The sequence below is a fragment of the Melospiza melodia genome, chromosome 12 (genome assembly GCF_035770615.1).
Source record: "Melospiza melodia melodia isolate bMelMel2 chromosome 12, bMelMel2.pri, whole genome shotgun sequence".
In the NCBI taxonomy this organism is placed as follows: Eukaryota; Metazoa; Chordata; class Aves; order Passeriformes; family Passerellidae; genus Melospiza; species Melospiza melodia.
In genome coordinates, this window is record NC_086205.1 from 23,160,588 (window position 1) to 23,182,408 (window position 21,821).

The 21,821-nt window shown below is 37.7% G+C and overlaps 1 protein-coding gene across 7 annotated transcripts in view; it reads right to left on the bottom strand.

Moving 5' to 3' along the window:
* Positions 1 to 3,589: 3,589 nt before the first annotated feature.
* Positions 3,590 to 21,821, bottom strand: part of NLGN1 (neuroligin 1) — a 426,636-nt gene continuing 408,404 nt past the window's right edge. For 5 of the 7 annotated variants that reach the window (XM_063167300.1, XM_063167301.1, XM_063167299.1 and 2 more), the window contains 3 exons: positions 15,734 to 15,946; positions 10,054 to 10,843; positions 3,590 to 9,077 (listed from right to left, as the gene is read on the bottom strand). In XM_063167300.1, the coding sequence (XP_063023370.1) occupies positions 8,255 to 9,077; positions 10,054 to 10,843; positions 15,734 to 15,946 (1,826 nt within the window). In that variant the 3' untranslated portion in view covers positions 3,590 to 8,254. The remainder of the gene's footprint in view (positions 9,078 to 10,053; positions 10,844 to 15,733; positions 15,947 to 21,821) is intronic. The other 2 variants (XM_063167304.1, XM_063167302.1) reach the window with 1 other exon arrangement.

Below are 21,821 nucleotides of genomic sequence, written 5' to 3' on the forward strand. Positions count from 1 at the left end.
CTCCACTAGGCACCTAAAACAGGTGGTTTAGTTTAGGAAGGTAGAAATTCATACTGATAACCTTCAACATCCAGCACAGACCCACAGCAGAAACACCTCCTACAGTCATACCCAGAACCTCAACCCTCCTGCTCCCTTAAGAAGGGAAGCAAAGGGCTGTTCCAAGTTAAAAATGAGTAGAAAATTGTGTTTGATGCTGCCCATCTGTGTTTTGTTCCTCCTCGAGGAGAGGGGCTCATCTTTCCCAGGCGCAGTCAGCAGAGGTTTGGCTGTTTCCTGCAGGGGCTCGGCTCCATGGAGCAGCTGTGGCACAGGCACAGGCACCTGCAACAAAACCCACCTGAGAACAAACCTCTGAGAGCCTGCACAGCCCCAGAAATCCAGCAGCACCTGTCTGAAGTGTGGCCATGAGCTGCAAGGTGTTCATTTTTAAGCTTCTTTATCTAGCAAGCAGTTGAGTTATGAGCCTCTGCTCGTGTCTGGAGGCACACACTTGCCTTAGCTCCGAGTTCCCTGTGAAACTGCACCTGTGGCATCTTTCAAAGGCAAAAATTGCCATCTGTGTGTGGTGGATCACTCCCTGGCACATGCCTGTCATTATGGGCTGATGGCATTCTTGTACCTAGCCACGAGAGGCTGGCCTTGCCTCTGCTGGATGCTGGAGCCACCAGAGCAGCCTGGATTTCCATTCCCACCCTGAACAGCAGTCCTTGTAGCTGGGAGTTGATAAATTAATATCCCTGGATAGATATTCAACTACAGGAAAAACAATTTAAAGCAAAATTCTCACCTGAAGGAACAAGAGCACTGATAAAGTGAAGAAAACATTTAAATTATTTCAAATATTTGCATTTGTGTGAGACAGTAGAAGCAATTTGAGAGGGGATGAAGAACAAAACTGCACTTATCACACAAGGGACAATTTTTTAAAAACCTAACAAAACCTGTAAAGAAGCAAGAAAAAATAAATTCATAAATGAAAGGATTATGACATTGAAGTAAATGATAAATGAATTAGGGACAGCAAATTGCACCTAGCAATAGTCCATACAGCAACAACAACTCAATAAAAAACAGAGAGATTGTAGTTTTAAAATGAAATTGAAATGCAGAATGGAGCCAGGACAAGTATGAATTCAACAAAGGGGAATTCACATGCAGTATTACAATACAGTGTAAATTCTAGTAACCAACGAGCCCTTTTAGACTTCAGATAAACCGTATTGTTGAAAAAGTATTACTTGTATTAAAAAAAAAATCATCTCAGATATGTCATTATTATCAGTATTGTATTAAATTTTATGTTTCTTCTTCTGTCAAACACAGCAAAATCTGTGAGTGTTTTCATGTTTCCGTGGTGTATCTCAGAAGTACAGCTGGGAGTGCTTTTCCAGAGAAATCTCTTTTCATGAATTTAACCCTGCTCTTTCCTCCTGGACAAGGCAAAAGGAAAATGCCCCGAAAGGTTCCTGGCTGTAGCAATAAAGGTTGTATTTCTTGCTGGTTCTGGTCAGCCTTCAGAGAATCAAGATACTCAAAATAGCCTATAAGAAAGAAAAAAAACAAACTAAAACAAAACAAACTCAAACTCCAAATCCCAGCATCCAAACCCTGGCTTGTTATTTGTCTTCTATTACATTTTCTGCTCTTGGAGAGCAAAGAGGAAACCAATGGTTCCTGTAATCTTCATCTTCTGTACCTTTATTCCAGTTAATATTCCAGCAGGGTACCCTTACTCCAGTTAATAACTGGGGAGAGACAAATATATTTATGGCAAATGGGTGGATGTTAAAGAGAAAATCAGCACGTGATTGAACAAGGGAATCTCTACTAGCTGACCAAGAGTAATTGGTTTTGGGTGTTATTTACCATACTGAAGGTCCCACTTTTCACTTTTCATGAAATTGCTTTAGACTTCTATGCAAATAAGAGCAAAATTTATTCATTAGTTCAGCTGAATATCACCTGTGTAGGAGAAACCTTATGAAATGTAGAAAAAACAACACTATACAACCATATATTTGTCACCAATCAGTGAAATATTGCATGGCTTTTTCTGAAAATGCATCAGATGAACCATGCATTATTTCTGGAACCCTTTGTATAGATTTAATTGCCTAAAATTACTGCTGAAGTGGTTTCTACAAACCAGTGGATGAAACAGGTACACTGTACACCTCACCCTCCCAAACTGCCTCGGGCCACAAGGTTCTGCCCTACTCCTCATTTTATTCCAGGGAAGATTTATCAAGTGTATAAACCAAGTGTATTGCACAGGGTCTAGCCCAGAATTGCTTTGCAGTCCCAGAATTTCCTTTTCTATCCTTCTCACCCAGGAGGTCCAGTGAGGCTCCCTGAGTTCCTCACTAGCTGAACAAAATCACTAGATGAAATCTTTTTCCTTTCTTTGTATTTTTAATAATGCAATTGAAGTGTTACCAGCTCATAGAGTCTTTCACCAGCCTCTTTTTAACTGAGCTCTGGTATTATCACATCTGAGTGCCAGCAGTATCAACTTCCATTTGAAAAAAGGTTGCTGTCTGCTATAGCTGTAAAGCAAAAAAACCTGGGTATCCCGATAGGCTCAAAAACTCCAATTTTTTTTTTAAATGGCTTCATTATAAAGCTCAACTCACAGATGCTGTTGCCTTGCTGACATTGAGAGGGAAAAATTCAGATGACAGAGAAAATCTGTCCTGAATTTATAGCAACATGTGGCCCAGTTGTCTGTCTCTTCCCTTCCAGAATGGAGAAGAACAGAGCAGACTTCCAACTGCTGTAAAGTGTCATTGTCTTTGACATATAGGTCAACATATAGATTTGAGGATCAGGAAGAACTGAATGTTCCTTTCTATATATAGACTTTAACATAAAAGTTACTACAGCATGCTAAGGCTGCAAACTGGTACTTATCTTTTCTTTGCACCCGTGTAACCTCAGGGTTTGGGTTTTTTTTAATATATCAGACTTTTTTCCCCCTGAATTTTGGCCTTACACGCAAATATCCATAAGCATATTGAAAAGCACGTTTTAAAGCCTGGAAGTGCTCATAAATCAGTAGAGTGATACTTGTAATAATTTCTGTGAGCGGGTGTTCCTGTGCATGGGAAGATATGCAAAACTGGACAGTGAGATGAGCCGTGATGAACATTAAAGGTCCAGAAGCAGATCGATGGCTGGTGTCAATTGCCAGGGCTTCATTGATTCCAATGGTCCCACAATAAATCCTAATTCAGCTGGAGCTGAAAACATTGTCATCATCTTATCAGCTGCTCTGTGACACTGGAGAATGCAGAATGAGGGGCAGGCCTTACCTCCACACCTCTGAGTGGTGCCAAAAGGTAAAATTCCCTGGTTAGTCTCATGCTTTGAAATCTCCTTTATTGGCTGCATGTGGCTATGCATGTGCAGACAGATGCATGTGTACACAAGAAGGCATTTTCTGAGACAAATACACAGCTTCTACTGCTGTGATGGTACTTTTATCTTCAATTGAAAACAAAATAAATTTCAAGAGACTGTATAAAATTTGCTTGTACAAATTTGTTGCACTTCTATGAGGTTTTTCATTCATCCCAGTAGCAAAGGGTCATGAAACTCAGGTTTTAATCCATGATTTACATACAATACTCAAATTCTTTTTCAAAACTAAAGCTTATTACAGAAATGATAGTTTCCCAGGAGTACAAATTACTGAGAATTATAATATCAACAAAAAGGAACGAAGCCAGGTTGCATATAAAAATCTACACCTCCTAGGTGGCTCTCAACAGTTTTTTTTCTAAACATTTTCCACCAGATAAAGTTCATTATCTTCTTCTAACAATTTCCCATTTCACAAAGTTAAGGTTTTACTGAACCTGTATATAAGAAATTGATTATACAGTGGCATGAACAGAACCTGAGAAAAGGGACTTTGTGCATGGCTGGTGATGAACTCATCGATTCTGCTGCAAAGTTCTCTTGAACACCTTATCAAATGCTGCTAATTTTCTGGTCTGCATACAAATGTATTGATGTGCCAGAATGTAATCAAATAAGAATGTTTAGAGTAAAAGCTCATTTGCCATGTTTCATATTGTTCATATTTACTTGGAGGCCTCAGGAGGGCATCTTAATCTTATAGTGTTATTATTTCAAATAGAAAAGGAGATTTTTAATGTTATTTGGAGAAAGTCTCTTAGCTTGCAGACTGAGGGGGGAAAAAAACCAACCAGAACTGCTACAACAGATATTTTGACAAAAGCTTTGAATGAAAAATAACAAAACCTCTGAAGGGAATTTCCCATTAATCTAATTTATTTGGAAGCACATTTTCACAATAATAATTAAATTATCTAAGTTCGCTTACATTAAAAAGCGACCATCTGTAACTGTTCAGTACTAGAAAAAAGGCGGGGGGAAAGGCCAATGTTTTAAACCAACATCACAGGGAAAAAGCAACAACTTCCAAACATCAAAGGAATACCATGATGTTTGACAGCTTCCTGTGAAGTCAGCTGTTTCATCTCCTAGTGAAGTTGGCAACAGAAATTCCAGCATCTTCTGTGCAGTGGTGTCTTTAAAACTGTAACATGTTTATTTGGTAGACCTCTACTCATCCGGTTTTCAGGGGGTGTGAGCAACAAAAAACATCCAATAATTAAAGACTTGTGACACAGGAATCCATGTTTAGTACACACAACAAAAATAACAACTGCATTTTCCTATGGAGGATTTTATCCAGGAGGTTCATCCATGCCTTGCAAGTCTTCCGTGGGAGGAGGACACCAGGTACAACCAACTGAGATACCATTGAGCAAAATGCGTTTTTTATCGGTTTTATTTCTCCTAGAAATGTCAGCACAGCACATTATATTGCCTGTAATTTCAATAGATAAACGAGACAATGATTCCATTGTTATTTTTTTTTTCTCAAAATGGTAGAATACATTTTCTTAAAAAGGTCTGCAAACATATTTACAAAAGTGTGAAATCAATAAATGCAGGCTCTTTATATTTTTACTGAACTTCCAAAGACTGACTGATATCCTAATTTTATTGGAAATCTGGTCCAAGGATGATACAAGAAATTAAATATCACACTCAATTTTGCTTTTGTGTATGCTACCATGATAAACAAATCAAATAGATAAAATATCTTGAAAATAACAAACTTATATATCCATGAAGCACATGAAGATATTCCAAAACCATTTCTTATCTTCTCATTTCAGCTTTAAAACATCTCTTGCTCTTTCTCAATGTTATGTTAAAACGTGGGACACCATCTTACTTTTGGAAAGCCAGCTGCTGTAATGTCAGTATAAAGTAGCCACTAAAATATCATTCACAGTATCTGCATCACAGGAATGGACTTTTTTTTTTTTTTCCCCAAACAGGAGTGACAAAATTTGTGTTGTTGCCTTCATCTTTCACATTTTAAATACTATTGGCTACAGAAATAAAGTGTAGTGTCATGCTTGCTTTACCTAAATCATTTATTTTGTAACTAATAAAAGTAAACAATTACCAGATACTGTATATATAGAGATATATAGATATATGGCCACAAAGAAACTATAGTAGAAAGTTATTTTGGTTTTGATAAAGTTAAGAAAAGCACATAAAATCATATTTCATTAATATCTTGTTTTATGGCCATCAATATTTTTGTATTTTTTTTCTTTTGTTTCATCAACATAGCAAAATACAATCTTCTTATTAAACAATAATTATCAGATGGCAGACAATTCTTTTTATTGGTTTACATTGGCAGGTCACAGTCTAAAAGCACAACCACATCAGGCAGAAATTGCACACAGACCGCCCTGGATTTTGAAGACTATTTTTTATGCTTCTACAAAAAGACCTTGATTTAAAACTGGGGACTGTAACAAGTACTAAGTACATGTTTGGTTTTTTTTTTTTTTTTTTTTTTTTTGTTTGGTTTTTTTTGTTGTTAAATGGGGATGTAAAATAACTGAAATTGCAGTATTTGTTTTGGTTTCAGCTTTATTTTTAATGTCTATGCTCAATGTTAGCAAACATAATTTAAAGTCCTCAGCAATCTTTTATAATAAAAGTTCAATCACCCAAAAAAACCCAGGTGATTTTTTTGTTCTCATCATGGAATATTGCAGATTTATTTCAATTTGGCCTGTTCCTTGCCTTTTTTTTTGGTGTCAATATTGCATTTTTGACTCATTTCTGAAATCTGGAGGAGATTTACATGTGATGACAGTCACAATGTCAATATTTCTGTAAGAAATAGCTGTGATGTGGCTGGCCTATAAATATGCAGTTTTATTAATTGTAGAAGGCACCCTCATGTCTTCAAAAACCAGACTGGTCTTAAGATATTACTCTTTATTTGAGACAGTTACCATTACTTCATTAAAAAATGACAAAACAGCAATAAACATTTTAGCTCTTTAATGAGCAAAGATCAGGTCTCTTAACATTGGAATAATATTCGTTATCCAGATTATCTTTATTTCACTCAGTGACCAGTAATATGGCCAAGAAATACAAAGTAATTTTCCATCAAGTAGTATACAATTTTTGTGTGTAATAAGCTTTCATTCTTGAAAAAGAGTAACTGAAAAGAAATGTTTCTGTTACTGCAGTTAGTTTGTCAGAGAAAGTTCTTCGCATTATCTTACAAACTATCAAAATTGCTAGTAATTTGAAAAAATGTAAAAAAAAATCACATAACTTTAGTCTAATAGAAATATAGTACAGGTAAGAGAGAAAGTATTTATCAGGGATGTGCTCTTAAGTCCATCTCAATTATTTCTTTTTATATAAATGTACATCTGATTACATATACAAACGTTTTGAAAGGACCATGGTATAGAATTACTGGAAAGCAACAGGGGAATGAAAAATTTCTTGTGATTTTAGAACATTCACTTCAAATCACACAAACATATGTAGTATCCAGATTTTTAAATTTCCAGTTGTTGGCTCTCTCCCCTTTCTCATATACCCTCTTTTTCTACATTCTTGCCATCTGGTCTAGAGAATTAATTGGAATGACAAAGCTAATGTATAGCAAAAAGGGAATTAACATTATATTAACGTATTATAAGTAAACTTTGTAACATGCAACATGAGTTGAAACAATAAGCTGAAAGGTGTAATCAGAGCAGTAATACTGGGGCAATTTTAAATGGCAAAATGTCATTGCAATTAAATTTTTGGACACACTTTACCTCATAAATTTGAACAAAATACTCTGAAACTAAATCACAGCAAATTAGAAATCCTTCATCAAAGGAGATTCCATTAAAATTATAGTTGATTCAAAGTCAGAAATTATTTAGGTGGAAAGGAAAAAGAACATTAATAGTATACATTTTTTTGTCTGGGATTCATATCAGTGAGGGTCCACCACTGTATACCTAGAATGCCATCAATACCTTTAAGAACTGTTGCAATCCCTTCTTTTTCAGAAGCTACCATGAAATATTTTACTGTGGTTACTTTTGCCCCTTTAAAAAACTTCTTTAGGTTGTGCCAATTGATGGAGAAAGCTTCTATTAAAAACTCCAATGGGATGAGAAGAATTTTAATTACGGCTTAATCAGCAGCACAGCCACCAAGCATATAAATTATCATGCACATCGTGCTAAAAATATCCAGTTTCCTTTATTCCCACAACTTTTATACTGACAGCACTTATGTGATAATGTTGTACCTGCCAGGCTGTAAAACTTCTCTGACTGGCAGATTTCAGCATGAGCCCCTTTCTAAGGCCTTAACAGCATTGGTGCTTTGTGTACTTATTCAAATATGTAAATATGGTCTACACAAGAAAACAGGTCCAAATAAAAATTGGTGAAAATTATCTGACATTCCATTAGTGTGTCCCTTGTGCATATTTATAGGTTTTTAAAATTTTCAGTCATAGTTCTTTCCTGTTTGTGTTGCACATGCCTAATTCCATTATGTAACTTAAATCTTCAAAAAATTAATACTTGAATGTGAATGAAAAAGTATCATTCAGGACAACTGCTTCAAGCAATTGCAAACAGTTGGGTTTTTTGTTTTTTGTTTCTTTTTTTAGTTTGTTTTGTTTGTTTCTTAAGTTCATTTGATATATGTACAATTCATTTTTTTCAAAACCCCCAATGTTCTTGATATGTATATTCACATAATATTCCTCCATATTTAAATAGTAAGAGTCTTGTAGGTTGAAAGCCAAGTAATCTTCAGTAATATCACCTACTGTAATCCATCAAAAAATAAAAGTTTGTTTCGTCTTGTCTGGCTATACCCTGGTTGTTGAGTGTGAATGGGGGTGGGGATGAGGATGGGGCAGAGTATTGTTCTGTCCTCCAGTAAATGTGTTGAATGTGTGTAGGGGCTGAATCCCTGGTATAGTGTTGGGGATCATTGTGATGGTGTTGGGTGTCATTAAAGGGATATCATCAGGAGACCTCCTCATAGCTAGCGTGTAGTCTGGGGGACAGGCGGTCCTGAGAACCACCTCATGTGGATGGATGGACTCACATTCATGATCCAAGTCAGTGTGCTTCATTTGGAGGGACATTATCTCCTCTTCTTGTGCATGGGTGAGATCATTGGTAGTGGTACGTTGTGGGCTACATCTCCTGTGGACATCATGTCTCCTCTTGTCCTTTTTGTAGTACAACGCTGCAAAGGCCAAAATGTTCAGGAACAGCAAAGATGCGCCAACTGCGATAGTAACGCTCAACTCTGTTGAGTAGTCCCTTTGATCCACTGAAAATGGGCTTGGCTGCTGTTTGGGATCGTCTTGTTTGGCTGTAGGAAAGGCTGAAGTAACTGAAACAGAATTTTTCCTTGTGGGTCTGAAAGTATTATCAGTCGATGGCACTTTAGTTGTGGTAGAGGTATACTGTGAAATGTCGTTAAGATTGTGCAGATGAGGTACCAGTTCCAACCAAAGGTTCACTTTATTGGCCCTATAGTGTTCTTTAACTCGTGGTTTTAATCCAATGTGAAGATACAGTTGGTCTTTCTGAGAATATCTGGTCCATGCTACTTCTTCAAAACGATTTGGTTTTGTGTGGATGAATTTTGTGTCTTGTGGCACTGGTTGATTTGGGTCACTGAAAGAAAAAGATATCGCCAATGTTACAAAGCATTTCAAATGGAATTGTTAAATTAACATAATTAAGATTTCATACGAAACGTTTAAGACTGCCTTTGGACGGAGCAGAGTGCTATCCCCTAAAATTAGAGGCCTTAATAATATTGATTAGAAACAGCATTATGCAAAAGAACCCTTCTTTTACACAGACTTCAGCAACTTCCCTGGTTCTCAAAATATTGGTGTCTCACAGTGAAATCTTTTGCTGCTGAAGGAAGATTGCCTGGGGTGTGGTGATGTGGCCAAATGTCTGTGAGACACCACAGAGAACATAAGATTTTTTTCCTGTTTTTAGCAGCATAAAGTTCATACAGCTCTGCATTTCTGTTCCTGTGAATCATCTGTGGCCTTCCAGAGGGGAAGGATCATGGCAGAGCGCAACTCACTGCAATGCATAATCAAAAATAAGTAGGCAAATGTAACAAAGGTTTTTGAACTCCAGTGAAAAAAAGAACTAATGAAAATGGCAAAACTTTCCAAGTTTAAAGCCACATTTTTTATGGTCAGAAGTGAGAATTTAGGACAAAATATGCTACTAAAATAAGCTGTATTATATTCGAAGCAATATTTATGTAATTTTCTATCTCATGGAATGAAAGTATCAGTGGTAGGGTAAAGGCAGGTACTAATGCAGCTGATTTAAACACTACACATATGTTAAATGCTTAGTTTTACACTTTTCCATAGTTTCCTTAATTAGTTTTGTTTATATTTTAAAATTTCCTCGCAGAAAGTCTGCAAAGATATTTTTCCCCTCTTTTTCCAAAAACATGCAAGTGAGCCAAGGGACATTACAGTAAACATAAATATCCAACTCAATTCCTAATCTTCTATTCATCCTACAAGTACAGAGGAACTCCCAAGGGAAATAACAAATGGAAAGCACCATTCCATCCAAAGTTTGCCTACAAGACGATTCATTTTCTGGTACTCACCCAGTCTTCGCAAAGTTTGTCCAGTACGTCATCACCACTGCACTTAGCATGACATCATTTTTGGAGAAATTACAAGGAAATAACTCAGTAGGACCAATCATGGGGATTCCTAGTACGTAAGGAACCTCATCTCCATGGGCTGCATCTGCCCATGCAGGTACCTGATCTGTCTGGCAATGATGGTAGAAGGCATAGAAGTACGTAGGCGATCCAAAATTCGAGTGAAGATCAGCTGTGGCCACTGCTGGAGCAACCCACTGGTGATCAGTGAACAAAGCCAGCAGTGTTTTCCTTCTGGTCTCGGGGTTGTGCCGGTCTGCCCAGTCTGTGTACATAAATTTAATAGTTTCCCTCAATATATCTTTGCCTTCGGGGTATCCGTATAAGTTATCGACGAAGTTAGAAACCGCAAAGTCAAAATCGCTGGCTGATATGCCGTCTTCGCTATCCACAATGTTTTCAACAAACTTCAGCCCTTCCCCTTGGTTAACTCCCAGCATGATGTCATAGTTGAGGAACTCCCCCTGCTCCATCAGGATCTGAGGGTCGTCTGGTATCACGTCGCCGTCGATGACTGGTCCAAAGGCTATGTGGTATCTTGCTGGTTGGATGTCCTGGTCGACAAGTTCTCTGTAAGGCTTCTTCTGCAGACATTCCACCAGTTCTACAGTGTCTGACATGTTGCAACCAACTTTTGTAGCCAACATCCTGGCGTATTTTGCGGGCTGAAAGCTAACCGCCCAGCTGGAGAGAGCTGTTCCACTTTGAGCTATTGCTCTTTGAAAAAGTCCTGTGGGGAGAAATATTTGAAAACTACTGAAGCGACCTTGAAACAGCCACAGACTTTGAAAGATTCTAAGGAGTTCTTTGAAACAATAGAAAGCTTTAACAGAAGAGATACCTGAATCTTAATAGCACTTAAATATAAGGGGTGGTGAGATCTGACTGCTGTTGTACCTACAGGTAATGTGCAAAAAATAAATGCAGTATGTGCTAAAGCAAATGATTCTCCCTCAATGCACTCCAGATTTTCAAAAGAAACTCAGAAAGAAAAAGGAGTGGCATTACCTTATGTAGGACAACACTATCAGGTTAAAAAAAAAAAATCCTAAAATTAAAGCACCATATAGTTGGAGTAAAAACCATCAAATCTCTGAAATGGGTTGAAGGTTTTGGTATTGTTCAAGCCATCATCAGCATGCATGTATAGAGCTATGTGTGAAATTAATCTATTACACTTTTTAATGTTTTCTTTGGAATTGGACTTGGTTTGACAGGTGCCGTGCTTTGAAATTGTGTATCACTGCAAAAGTTTATATTCTGGAGTAATAGATGAGAAGGTACCAGGCAGCTATTAAATTTATAAGTGTCTAAGTCAAAATCTTTTCTTGTAAGGAGCTTTTTAAAGGCAGGTTTATATTGATCACACTTACATAAAAAGGGAAATGATGTATTTTACACTGTTTAGCTTTGTAATTCAGATATTTAAACATATGTTCAGGTATTCAGTTAAGGGAGAGAGAATGATCTGGCACTGCATATAAACCTGCAGTAAATCCCTAAGTCTTCAGTGCATTTAACTTGAATTTATGCTGATTTAAGTATCACTCTGGACCAGGAATTCTACCCAAAGAAATAACAAAATGCATTAAAATTTATGTTTTCCTCTCCCTTCTGTAAGGATTTTTAAAACATGTCCTGGATGATAGCCTCACCCTCTTGTAGTCAGTGAATTAATACAATTATTTTGCTATTGGCTTCAATGTAATCAGAACTCCATCCTTGCTTTGATTTCTTGTGCTTCCTTTGTGTTTTTCCACTCCATTTAAGGAGGGTACTTTGTGTTCTGAAAGAGAGAAGTCTGAACCTTGTGTAAAATATTGCTCAGAAACTATATTTAGGTAATTTAGGTGGTATTTAATAGATATTTAGACAGTATTTAGGTAATGATGGCCTTTCTGCTGTTTTGTGAGGAGTTTGATTTTTTTCATTTTCACATAAATTCATTTCAGTATCACAACTTTTGCACAAACTACTGGAAAATATTTTATACTGGACCCTACCTCCTATAGGTCACTCTGGGTGATACAAAATGGTCTACAGTGTTCAAAAGTGATGCTGATTTAAGATATATGGGTCAAAATTTTTGCTGATGGGCACTGGAGTCATTCCACCGTCTCTGGTGGAGTCACTTATGAACTGAATGTGACACCTGGCCTCACCCAGTTCCACCAGGAATCTTTGCTCCAGTGCTTGATGAATAGCTGGATACTCCCACCAGAGGAACTGGAGCCAGGGCTCTCAGCTTACCTCGGAAATTTATTCCAATTATACACAAGATGGCTTTTGCGTTGATAAGTAACATATTTCTGTTGATAAAAAACCCTCCCTAGCCTCTAAATCAAATCAGAAATGCTTTTACAGCTTCTGTTGCAGCACCAGACTCTGCACACTCAAAAATAAGTTGGAATCTGTTGCTGGCAGGAAACATTTTACAAGCTTCTCAGGAATTTTAAATAATTCAATGATTTAAATCATTGTATTAGGTCCCAGTAAAAAAATTCTTCAAATTGGGTAGATATAGAGACTGAAATGTATAAACTCAGGCCCCTTCTTAAACTTATGAAAACTCATATCCCAGATAATATTTTCTTGCAAGATATGAGTAAAAAGAAGAATGAACTTGAGCTATAAACAGCTAAAAATATATTTGCATGTTTATAAGGTCAGATATTGAGCTAGTATAAATCAGCTTAAAGTCAGTAGAATTACCACAGAGGATCCAGGCATTGTAATAAATGTAACTAAATGACAAAGCTGAATTTTCACCAAGATGTATTTCATGATAATTCATAATGTGTGTGGGTTTTTGCATATTGTATAAATCTAACTTTATTACTTTATTAAATATGTCTGAACAAGGACAGAAAGTGTAAGCTACGTGTAAGAAAATGCTGATACAAACACTGTGGCTTACTAAGTGCTACATAAACATCAGATGCTGGATTAAGTAAAAGTGGTCAAGTGCTTTGGCCATAAAACCATCTGAGGAAATGAAACCAAAATTCCCTCCTTGTGCTGAAGAATGCTGACAGAACTATTCCTCCACTCAAACCATTTGGTAAAAAATGAACAGTACGAAAAATTATTTTCATCCTGTCCCAGAATTCGTGGCAGAAATTTGTACCTCACAGGATGGAGAACTACCTTTTTATAAGATAATGTGTATTATTATTATTGTTGTTGTTGTTGTTGCTTATGGGCTTCAGACTGATGGAAAGAAGATTTAAATGTTCAATGGGCCACAGTGCTTTGTGACCCTTATTCAGTGTCTCACCACCGTAAATAATGATAATTTGCATATATTCATTTATATTTTGAGAGCACTTTGTGAAGATGGGTGCTGCTCTGCCCACTTGCAGGTGGGAGGCTGTGAACAGCTCCACCTTGAAATAGGCTGAATTCTTCCTCTCACTGCCAAGGGAGTCTTTCAGGGGGAGATGCCAGAAGCAAAGAGAGCTTCTGAATTTACATCTTATGAGAGAGATTGGTTGATAATCATAGAATCACAGAATGGTTTGGTCTGGAAGGGACCTTGAAGCTCATCCAGTTCCACCCCCTGCCATGGGCAGGGACACCTTCCACTATCCCAGGTTGCTCCAAGCCCCATCCAAACTGGTCCTGGTCACTTCCAGGGATGGGGCAGCCTCAGCTTCTCTGGGCACCCTGTGCCAGGGCCTCCCCATCCTCAGAGAGAAGAATTTCTTCATAATATCTGATCTAACCCTGCCCTCTGTCAGTTTGAAGCCCTTCCCCCTCATCTATCACTGCACGCTTTTGTAAAAAGTCCTTCTCCACCTCTTATATGTAAATGTGAAACAACATGAAATAAAAAGGGGATTTGGAAATGTTAAGAAATAACTAATTTGAACCTGACCAATTTATATTTTCATTTTTCTTTCTTCATTTTTTTAAATGGCAGATCTAACCGCCTCCAAATGAAACATAACATGGGAGTGTGGTGAGTTGTTCTGTTTAATCCAAATTTCATCAAAGCATGAGTTTGCTTCTAAAAGAAATCCTCAAAAATTTACTTTTACTGAACCTTCTTCAGACCTCTCTAAAATGCCCTGATCTGCTGTGTTGGCATCAAAGTGCCTCAGTTTTCCCCAGATAAATTCTGATCTGGTCCTGGCAGAATTCTGGCCATGTGTTGGGATATGACAAGGTATCATTTACTGATAAGAGGCAACACATGACTGTCCAAATATTGTCAATGTGGCATTTTGCATTGATGTCATGTTACACCAAGAAGATTGATTTTAACACAAAGTAAAGAGTTAGGAGAAGATAAACCAGGTGTCCTCATTCAACCTGGAGTTAGTCCTTAATGAGAAAGTTGGTTTTTAGAGCTCTGATGAAAGAAGACGGTGCACTGACATCCTCAGGTCACAGTGCAGTGAGGTACTGCTTACGTCTTGATTTTACAAGCATCTTTTAAATATCTCCTATGTAGGTTTAGGTAGTTATGGAAGAAGAAAAGATTACACTAAAAATCAAATTGTGAAAATAGACTTAAATTTAGACCACAGTCTTATTTTCCACTTGACTCTTCTTGTAGAAGTTATATTTTTCTCTCATTTAAAAAAGCATAATGGCATGGTCTAAAGAATCTCTCACTTCTATTGACCTCAGTGGTCTTTGTAACATGACTTTGGGGAAATGCAGCTCTTTTAATGTCAGCAGAATTATGTTTTTATGACCAGCCAATTAGTCCCCAATGGAGATACAGCAATATAAATTAGTGGAGGATTAAATGCACAGGGCACGATGTGATGTCCCTGATAAAAGTAATACAGATAAAAATATGTGAAAACAGTTAGACAAATGTAACATGATCAATAAGCAATAGCCATGCAAATGAGAGACACTGTGTGAAACTGTAGTGCAAAAATCATAGAAAGAGTAAGTTAGGTGCCTCAAACAGCATGATTTTAATTCCCTGCCACCTGCCTCAACTAGAGAGAAAAGGTGTTAGTTATGGAATAGGAAAAAACATATAGAAGGAAGTCCATTTGCAACTTGGATGCTTTGACAATTTTGGATCATGCATGCAAAATGTTCAACCATTCTTTTATTAGATGACAGCAAGTGAAGTCCATGCAGTTTCAGACAAAAGATTTCTGAACTAGTTATTGTTTCCTTCACACAAAATAATAGTTTTAAGCAATTCAGCTGTTAGCCTGGAAAGAGAAACTCTGTCATTTTAGTTTTCTTTAAATTCTGCTCCTCAGGAGAAACTAAACATGCCTTTCACAACTGTCTGAATATAGATGACCTCATCTACTGTGAGCATGACTGACTGATTTTCCAAAAAAGACACCCTTAGGTAGGAAAGAAAAGAGACAAAAATGATGCACCAAGAAAAATGCCGTTCAGAAGTCTGCTATAAAGTGTTTCTACAAAGCTCCCTAGGATAAAGAAGAAAGTGACCCAAAATTTAAACATGCACAGAAGAGCTGAGGGAGAAGGAGGCTTGTACAGCCTTTAAAAAGTTTCTTAATACTGAGCTGAACTCAACAGTTCATAGAAACAAAGAGAATATACAGAACATCACATAGTACTAATGGTGGTGGCATGCAGACACCAAAATTGTCAAAATTTGCAACCTGTAAAATACCTTTGGTTGAATTGCTCCAACGGTTACCTTCAGAATAATGGGATAAAGTCAACAGATTGACGCATGAACCGCCTGCCCCAGATCCAAAAACAGTTATTCTTAATGGGTCACCACCAAAGAACCCAATATTTTCACTAGTCCATCGCAAAGCTTGAATTAGATCAAGGAGGCCATAGTTTCCTTTTGCTGCTTGGTCCCCAGTGCTCAGAAATCCTGTCAAAGTAAATGAAAAGAGAAGGGGTTAGCAAGGGTTCTTCTGAGTAATCCTGTTAAAATCTTCCAAGATTTCAGAAGTATATGCTATTAAATTTCGTGCAACTACATACTTTTCCATAGTCCCTGGGAACAATTTGTAATTTTACTCTTCTGAAATAAAATATATTTGATACCCACTCTTTTGACCGTGATAAATATATGTAGTAAAGACACATCCTAGGCAAAACACTCATTTAAATCTGAACAGGTCCTCCCAAGGACTTTTTGTTGGTTGCACTGATTTTAAAAGTAGAAGTTTAGGAAACAGATAAGATGCAGTTGTTCTGTACATAATTTGATCAACTCTGTGTTGCTTTTCTGTACTTGGATGCAGCTTTGCATGTGCTTGAGATGCAATGAATCCATTTCCCTGTAGATTCTTTGGTCCTGCCCTGGCAACTCATTGTCATTTACTTTTTTCTCCACCCAGAAATGCAGCTTATGTCACAAGCTGAACAATGGGAGCAGTTCTCAGCTCCCTGAGCTCCATCCCATAACCATTAACCTGAGTTAATTGAATCTACATTAAATGGATGAAGTCAATGTTTCCATGATCCCTTAAAACCAAAAAGGTAGGAGCTCAGGGGTAATATGGAGAGACAGTAAAATGTACAGTAAAAACTCTGAAGAAAGTCTCTGTTGCTAAAAGACATCGCTTTTGGACCCCATTTGTTGACATTTTGAATTTTCTCAGCTTAATAAACAAATGTTTAAATACCACCAGCATTATGAAATAGTCCACACCTCCATTTGCATATCAAACTGATTTGATGCTCACTAAGTCGTGTAACTGCTTTTCAGTACATGCTTTGTAGAGAAATGCAACGATTACAACAATTATTTCCACATTAATTAGATATCAGTGGGTCTTCTAGTCTTGTCAAAGTTCTACTGATTCAACTCTCTTGAGTGCAGACAGCCTACTCAAAGGAAGTTTACAGTAGTTTTGCAGACAAATGGCTCTCAAAGGAGTCCTACTCTTTCATTACGACAATAAAAGCAGCTTTTAAGACATTTCTAAGAAGACACGTGTGTATATATATCTATATGGCAAGGATTAAAAAAGAATACAGATAGGTGCGTGTGTGTACTTATATTCATGGATATAATGAATGTGTCATTTTTTACTTTATTATTACTCTGATTTGGTTTCAAATGGCAAGCTTGCATTTGATATTCTGCCCTATGCATAGAGACATTTCTACTGACAGCCCTTCTTTGCTGTAAATGGCACTGGAAGCTCGTTGGCCTCCCTGCCTCAGCAGCTGAGCTCTGCTCCATTTAGGGCGAGCAGCTTTGTTTGTGTAGGTCACAATCCTGATTTTTGCAACCACAGAGAGGGAAGAGGAAAGTGGCATAAGGTGCCAGGCCAGCAATTTTCCCACTTCCAGACCTAATGTACCAAGTCTAATCGACATACTCCATTCCTTGTATCTGTAGTGAATTGTTACTCTATGCTAGACTTTAAAATAACCACTCTTCTACAACTGAAACCTGCCATGTTTATTACCTAACTGCATAAAGAGCAAGTAGCACCACTACCACTGTAGAAAATAACCCCTTGGTATTCAGGAGAAGCCTAGAAAAGGAAGACATAGTTATAATGAATTCATTCATTTATTCATTCATTCTCACTTTACTGTTACAGCTCAGCACTGAGTTGAGATCATTATGATGTTATTTTACTCTGCTTCACTTTGCTCTGTGTGGTCAGAGGGTTGATGAGCATGGCTATGTGAAAGCATTGCCCCAGCACCGTCCTGCCTGCACAGGAACATTCATTCTTGGCTTCATGCTCCAGTAAAATGCTGTCTCCATAAATAATTTTTGAGGACACGGGGAGATGATGTCTTTGAATACGATGGCAAATCTAATGAAAGCTCCCTAACCCGTGTCACTGCCTTTGCCAGCCTGCTTGGAGCTGAGGGATGGTACCGGGGGCTGGAACAAAATTAAAATGTAGGAATTTATGGGAGCTACAGGATCTCATAAATGTGGCTGTACACGCTGGGAAAGCCTTCCCCTTTCTTTGCATAAGTGTATGGCTGTGGAAATTCAGTGAGAAATCAGTTCATCACATTAAGCACAGAAGTGCCTGCACTGATTCAGAGGATTAGAGGGACTGGCAGTCCCTAGCACAGGCAGCAATGAGAAGGGAGCAGTTACAGCACTTACCAAAACTGTGACATAAACACATAGTCCCTCTTTGCTTTTTGCTTTCCCTGGCTTTCAGATTCCCTGAGCCTGGTCAGGATCTGCTCTCAGCAGAGCTGCAGCATTCCTTCTTAGAAATCCAGGAGATTTCTCAGAATTATTCCAAGGCATTTATTAGGAAATTCGATGGTGTGATTACAGCTGAGCTACACTGATCACTCTGAACACAAATGTGAACACTCAAACTTTCTGAAAAAGTTGCTTTCTTTACTCTGTATGATATACAACAAAGTAGAAACCATAAGTCTTTGCCTGGAAAAGCAACAGATTAAAATTACAGACAAAGCCTTAGGACAAACCCCTGGTGTCAAATCATATCAAGTCTCATAGCTGGATAGGGAAATAGGTAATCCTTGGGAGACTATAAATATCCTACTTTTAAAGAATCTTCATGAATCTCTTGCTAAAAGTAGATGTCAGGAACCCTGCATTCAGTTCAGGGAATGTGCCAGGAGGGGGAGCTTTCAGTTTAATAAAAAAAAAAAAAAAATAAAGGAAATAAGGCAGTGTTAGTAATATTCTCCTCATTCATCTATATTAAACAAATTATGACTTGTGTCCAGAGCAACAGCTCTGATGCAAAAGAAATATCTCACACCTCCTCAGCAAGAACCACACTGGCTGATTTCCATATCTGCACAAGATGGATGATGATTGATGTTGACTTTCATGACATGAAACATTTCTATCTCATTTTTCAGAACCATAAGAAGCCTGTTAATATCACCACCTGTTCATGCCTTTTTTTCTTGTATGCAGTGGTATCAGCATGGCTTAGGAGCATTCAGAATGTCGTGAAATCAGAGATGGAACTGATAAAACAGATATGGTTTTGCTTTCTAGTTTGTGGTTTTTTTTTTTTTTTTTCTTTTCCTAGCAAGGAGTGCCTCAATACAGATAAATGCATGGAACTAAACTCCTGGAGGGAAATGCTTTAACACCAGCATCATCCCCAGCCTGTTGGTCTGTGGGTGCAGGTACTTACTCCTATTTATCACAGAGATAAAGCAGAGATTGGAACAATAGGTTTTGTCTGTATCCCAAGAGGAGCTTTCAGTGTGTAATGGATACAGATACCATACATTTGGTGCAGTCCTATGACACAACCATTACACCATCTAGTTATTAAGCTTGCAATTTTGAGTCACTGAGGGAAACCTGCTCTTGCTGCAAAGGTCTTGTGTGTCTGAAAGCTTCTCTGTTTTTAAACTGTATCAGCTAGTCTATTAAAATATATTATCTCTTTCTGCACATACTGTCTTATTATTATCTTTGGATTGTCATCTCACCAAGAACACTGCTATCATATTCTGCCACCTTTTGCTCTTGTACAAAGAGGGAAGTAAATTATTCCTTATTTCAGTTATTCCAGGAAGACATTTGCAAAAAACTTAGTTTTGCATTATTCTCTAAAAAGGTCAGATTGAGCTAATTTTGTTCCATAATTAAGTCCTTCTACTGGAAATATTCCAATCATCAGCTGAACAATTGCTATTTTATATTCTGAATGGAGAGGTTATCTCTTCTTTTATCTCCTCCAGAGGAGCAGACTCTAATAGAATTATGGAAGTGAGTATGTGGTCTTTTGTGAGTATAAGAAAGAGATTTATTAAGCTCATTTGGACAATTTCTCTGTTACATGTCTGTTAGACAAATATGCAGACTGCCACAACCAGACCCTCTATTTTGTATTAAGATAAATTTTAATGCTTTATAGGCTTACCTGCCTGGGTAATTATTTCTGCTTGCCATTCAGATGAATCTTTTTCTAATATGATTCCAGCATTTTTGGAAAGTAAATAAAATAATGGACTTGGGAAACTTAAAATATTAACTGAAAACCTTATGTAGCTTGAATTATTTTAAGTTTTGGCCTAATTTGAAGATTCAAATTAATGCAGAGAGGGAGGACAAGACAGATTTTTTCCTAATGTAAGGGACTGCTACAAGCCAGTGATGCAGTGAGAGGCCAGGTGCAGGCTGGGGGGTATGAAAGTGCCATTTCTCATCACAGGAGACCCAAACCATGCCTCTAATGAGCTCTGTCCCTGTGAGTGCTTGATGGCCCAGTGACCTTCGTGGCTGGATGGAAGTAAGGGGCAGAATGTCTTGCTGGGCACAACACACACAGAAAAATATCTGCCTGTGAGAAAATACGCAACAACAAATGCTACTCTAAAAATAAAGCATATGAGCATATAGAAGCTGGTCTGACGTGTGTAAAGGGCTTTTTCCAAGAGTTGTGTCTCTGAAAGCAGCAACACTTCAGGCTTTAATATTACCCACCTGTTTAGGCAAGTGTTATAATAATTTAGCTAGGTTTCCAGTTACAATTCCCTGTGCAGCCAAATGCCAGCTTTAATTTTGCTAAAAGCAAATGTTAGATTGCACAAGTATAAATGCACCAATGCATAGTGGAAGAACACAGAGTAGTTTTTGAGGAAAGAATTTGTATTCCTTCTGGATTCGTTGCTTAGGACTTTAGTTCAACACCTTCTATTAATATTGAATGGTAATTGCCATGTACTGAAACTTTCCACTGCCCCTTAAACTATAGGAATGTGAGCAATATAAGCAAATTTTAAGTGAGATGGTTAAACTTAAAGAGCACATTTGTTTTCATCTTAGCCATCTCTCTAGAATTCACATCAGCTAAGTAATCTGAATGATTTACATGGGCAGCAGCACTGTGAGCATTAATGTGCATATGATATTCATGAAGCAGAGGATACTGCTCCTTGCTTTGCTGACCAGCACTTCCTAATTTTAATGGCTTATTTTAGTCATGGATAGGGGATAAGGTGGCTAAAAGGACTAGGAACTCCCATAAGAAAAATGTAGGAGAATATGAACTATTCAGAGCATGAAAAACATTCTTCTACAGATATCTGCAGTGTACCTCTGCCTGAGAATGAGACAAGCCAGTGTTCTGAAAGTGCTGCTCAAGCAGGTGTTTTGTGTGAAATCCATTTCATATACAGAAAAGTGATTGCAGCATTAGCAAAGTTCTTGTCTGCTCCTGTAGCTTTCTGCCACATACATATTAGTAATGAGATTAATGATTTCAGAAGTGCAAGATTTTAGCTAAACTCCATGAAATGTGTGTGGTACCATGCTGCATCATGATGCAGCCTTTCCTGGCTGTTTCAGACCCAGGAATCACAGAATCATGGAATCATTTAAGTTGGAAAAGATCTTTAAGACCATTAACCCAGTGCTGCCAAGACAGCCACTAACCCATGTCCCCAAATGCCACATGTACACTCTTTTAAATCCCTCCAGGGATGGTGACTTCCTTGGTCACTGCTGCTGCCCCAGCAGTCAGCCTTCAGAGACTCCCAACTATTTCACCAAAGTAAACAATTTACAGGGCTGAATCAGTAAATGCACAAGCTTGCCAATATATCATTTGGCATTTTTTTCAGTATGCAAGGAAGAAAGTGTGTGATGGTCTATGAACTCTGATGAGCTATTTCAGCATTGGTCTGCTGTTGCAATTTTAAACACCCCTCCCAGGGCACTAAATCCTTTCAATTAATAGTAGTGAAGTCACTGGAGCCTACAAAATCAGTGGATATCTGAAGAAATTCTTGCCTCTGAGGGTGGTGAGGGCCTGGCA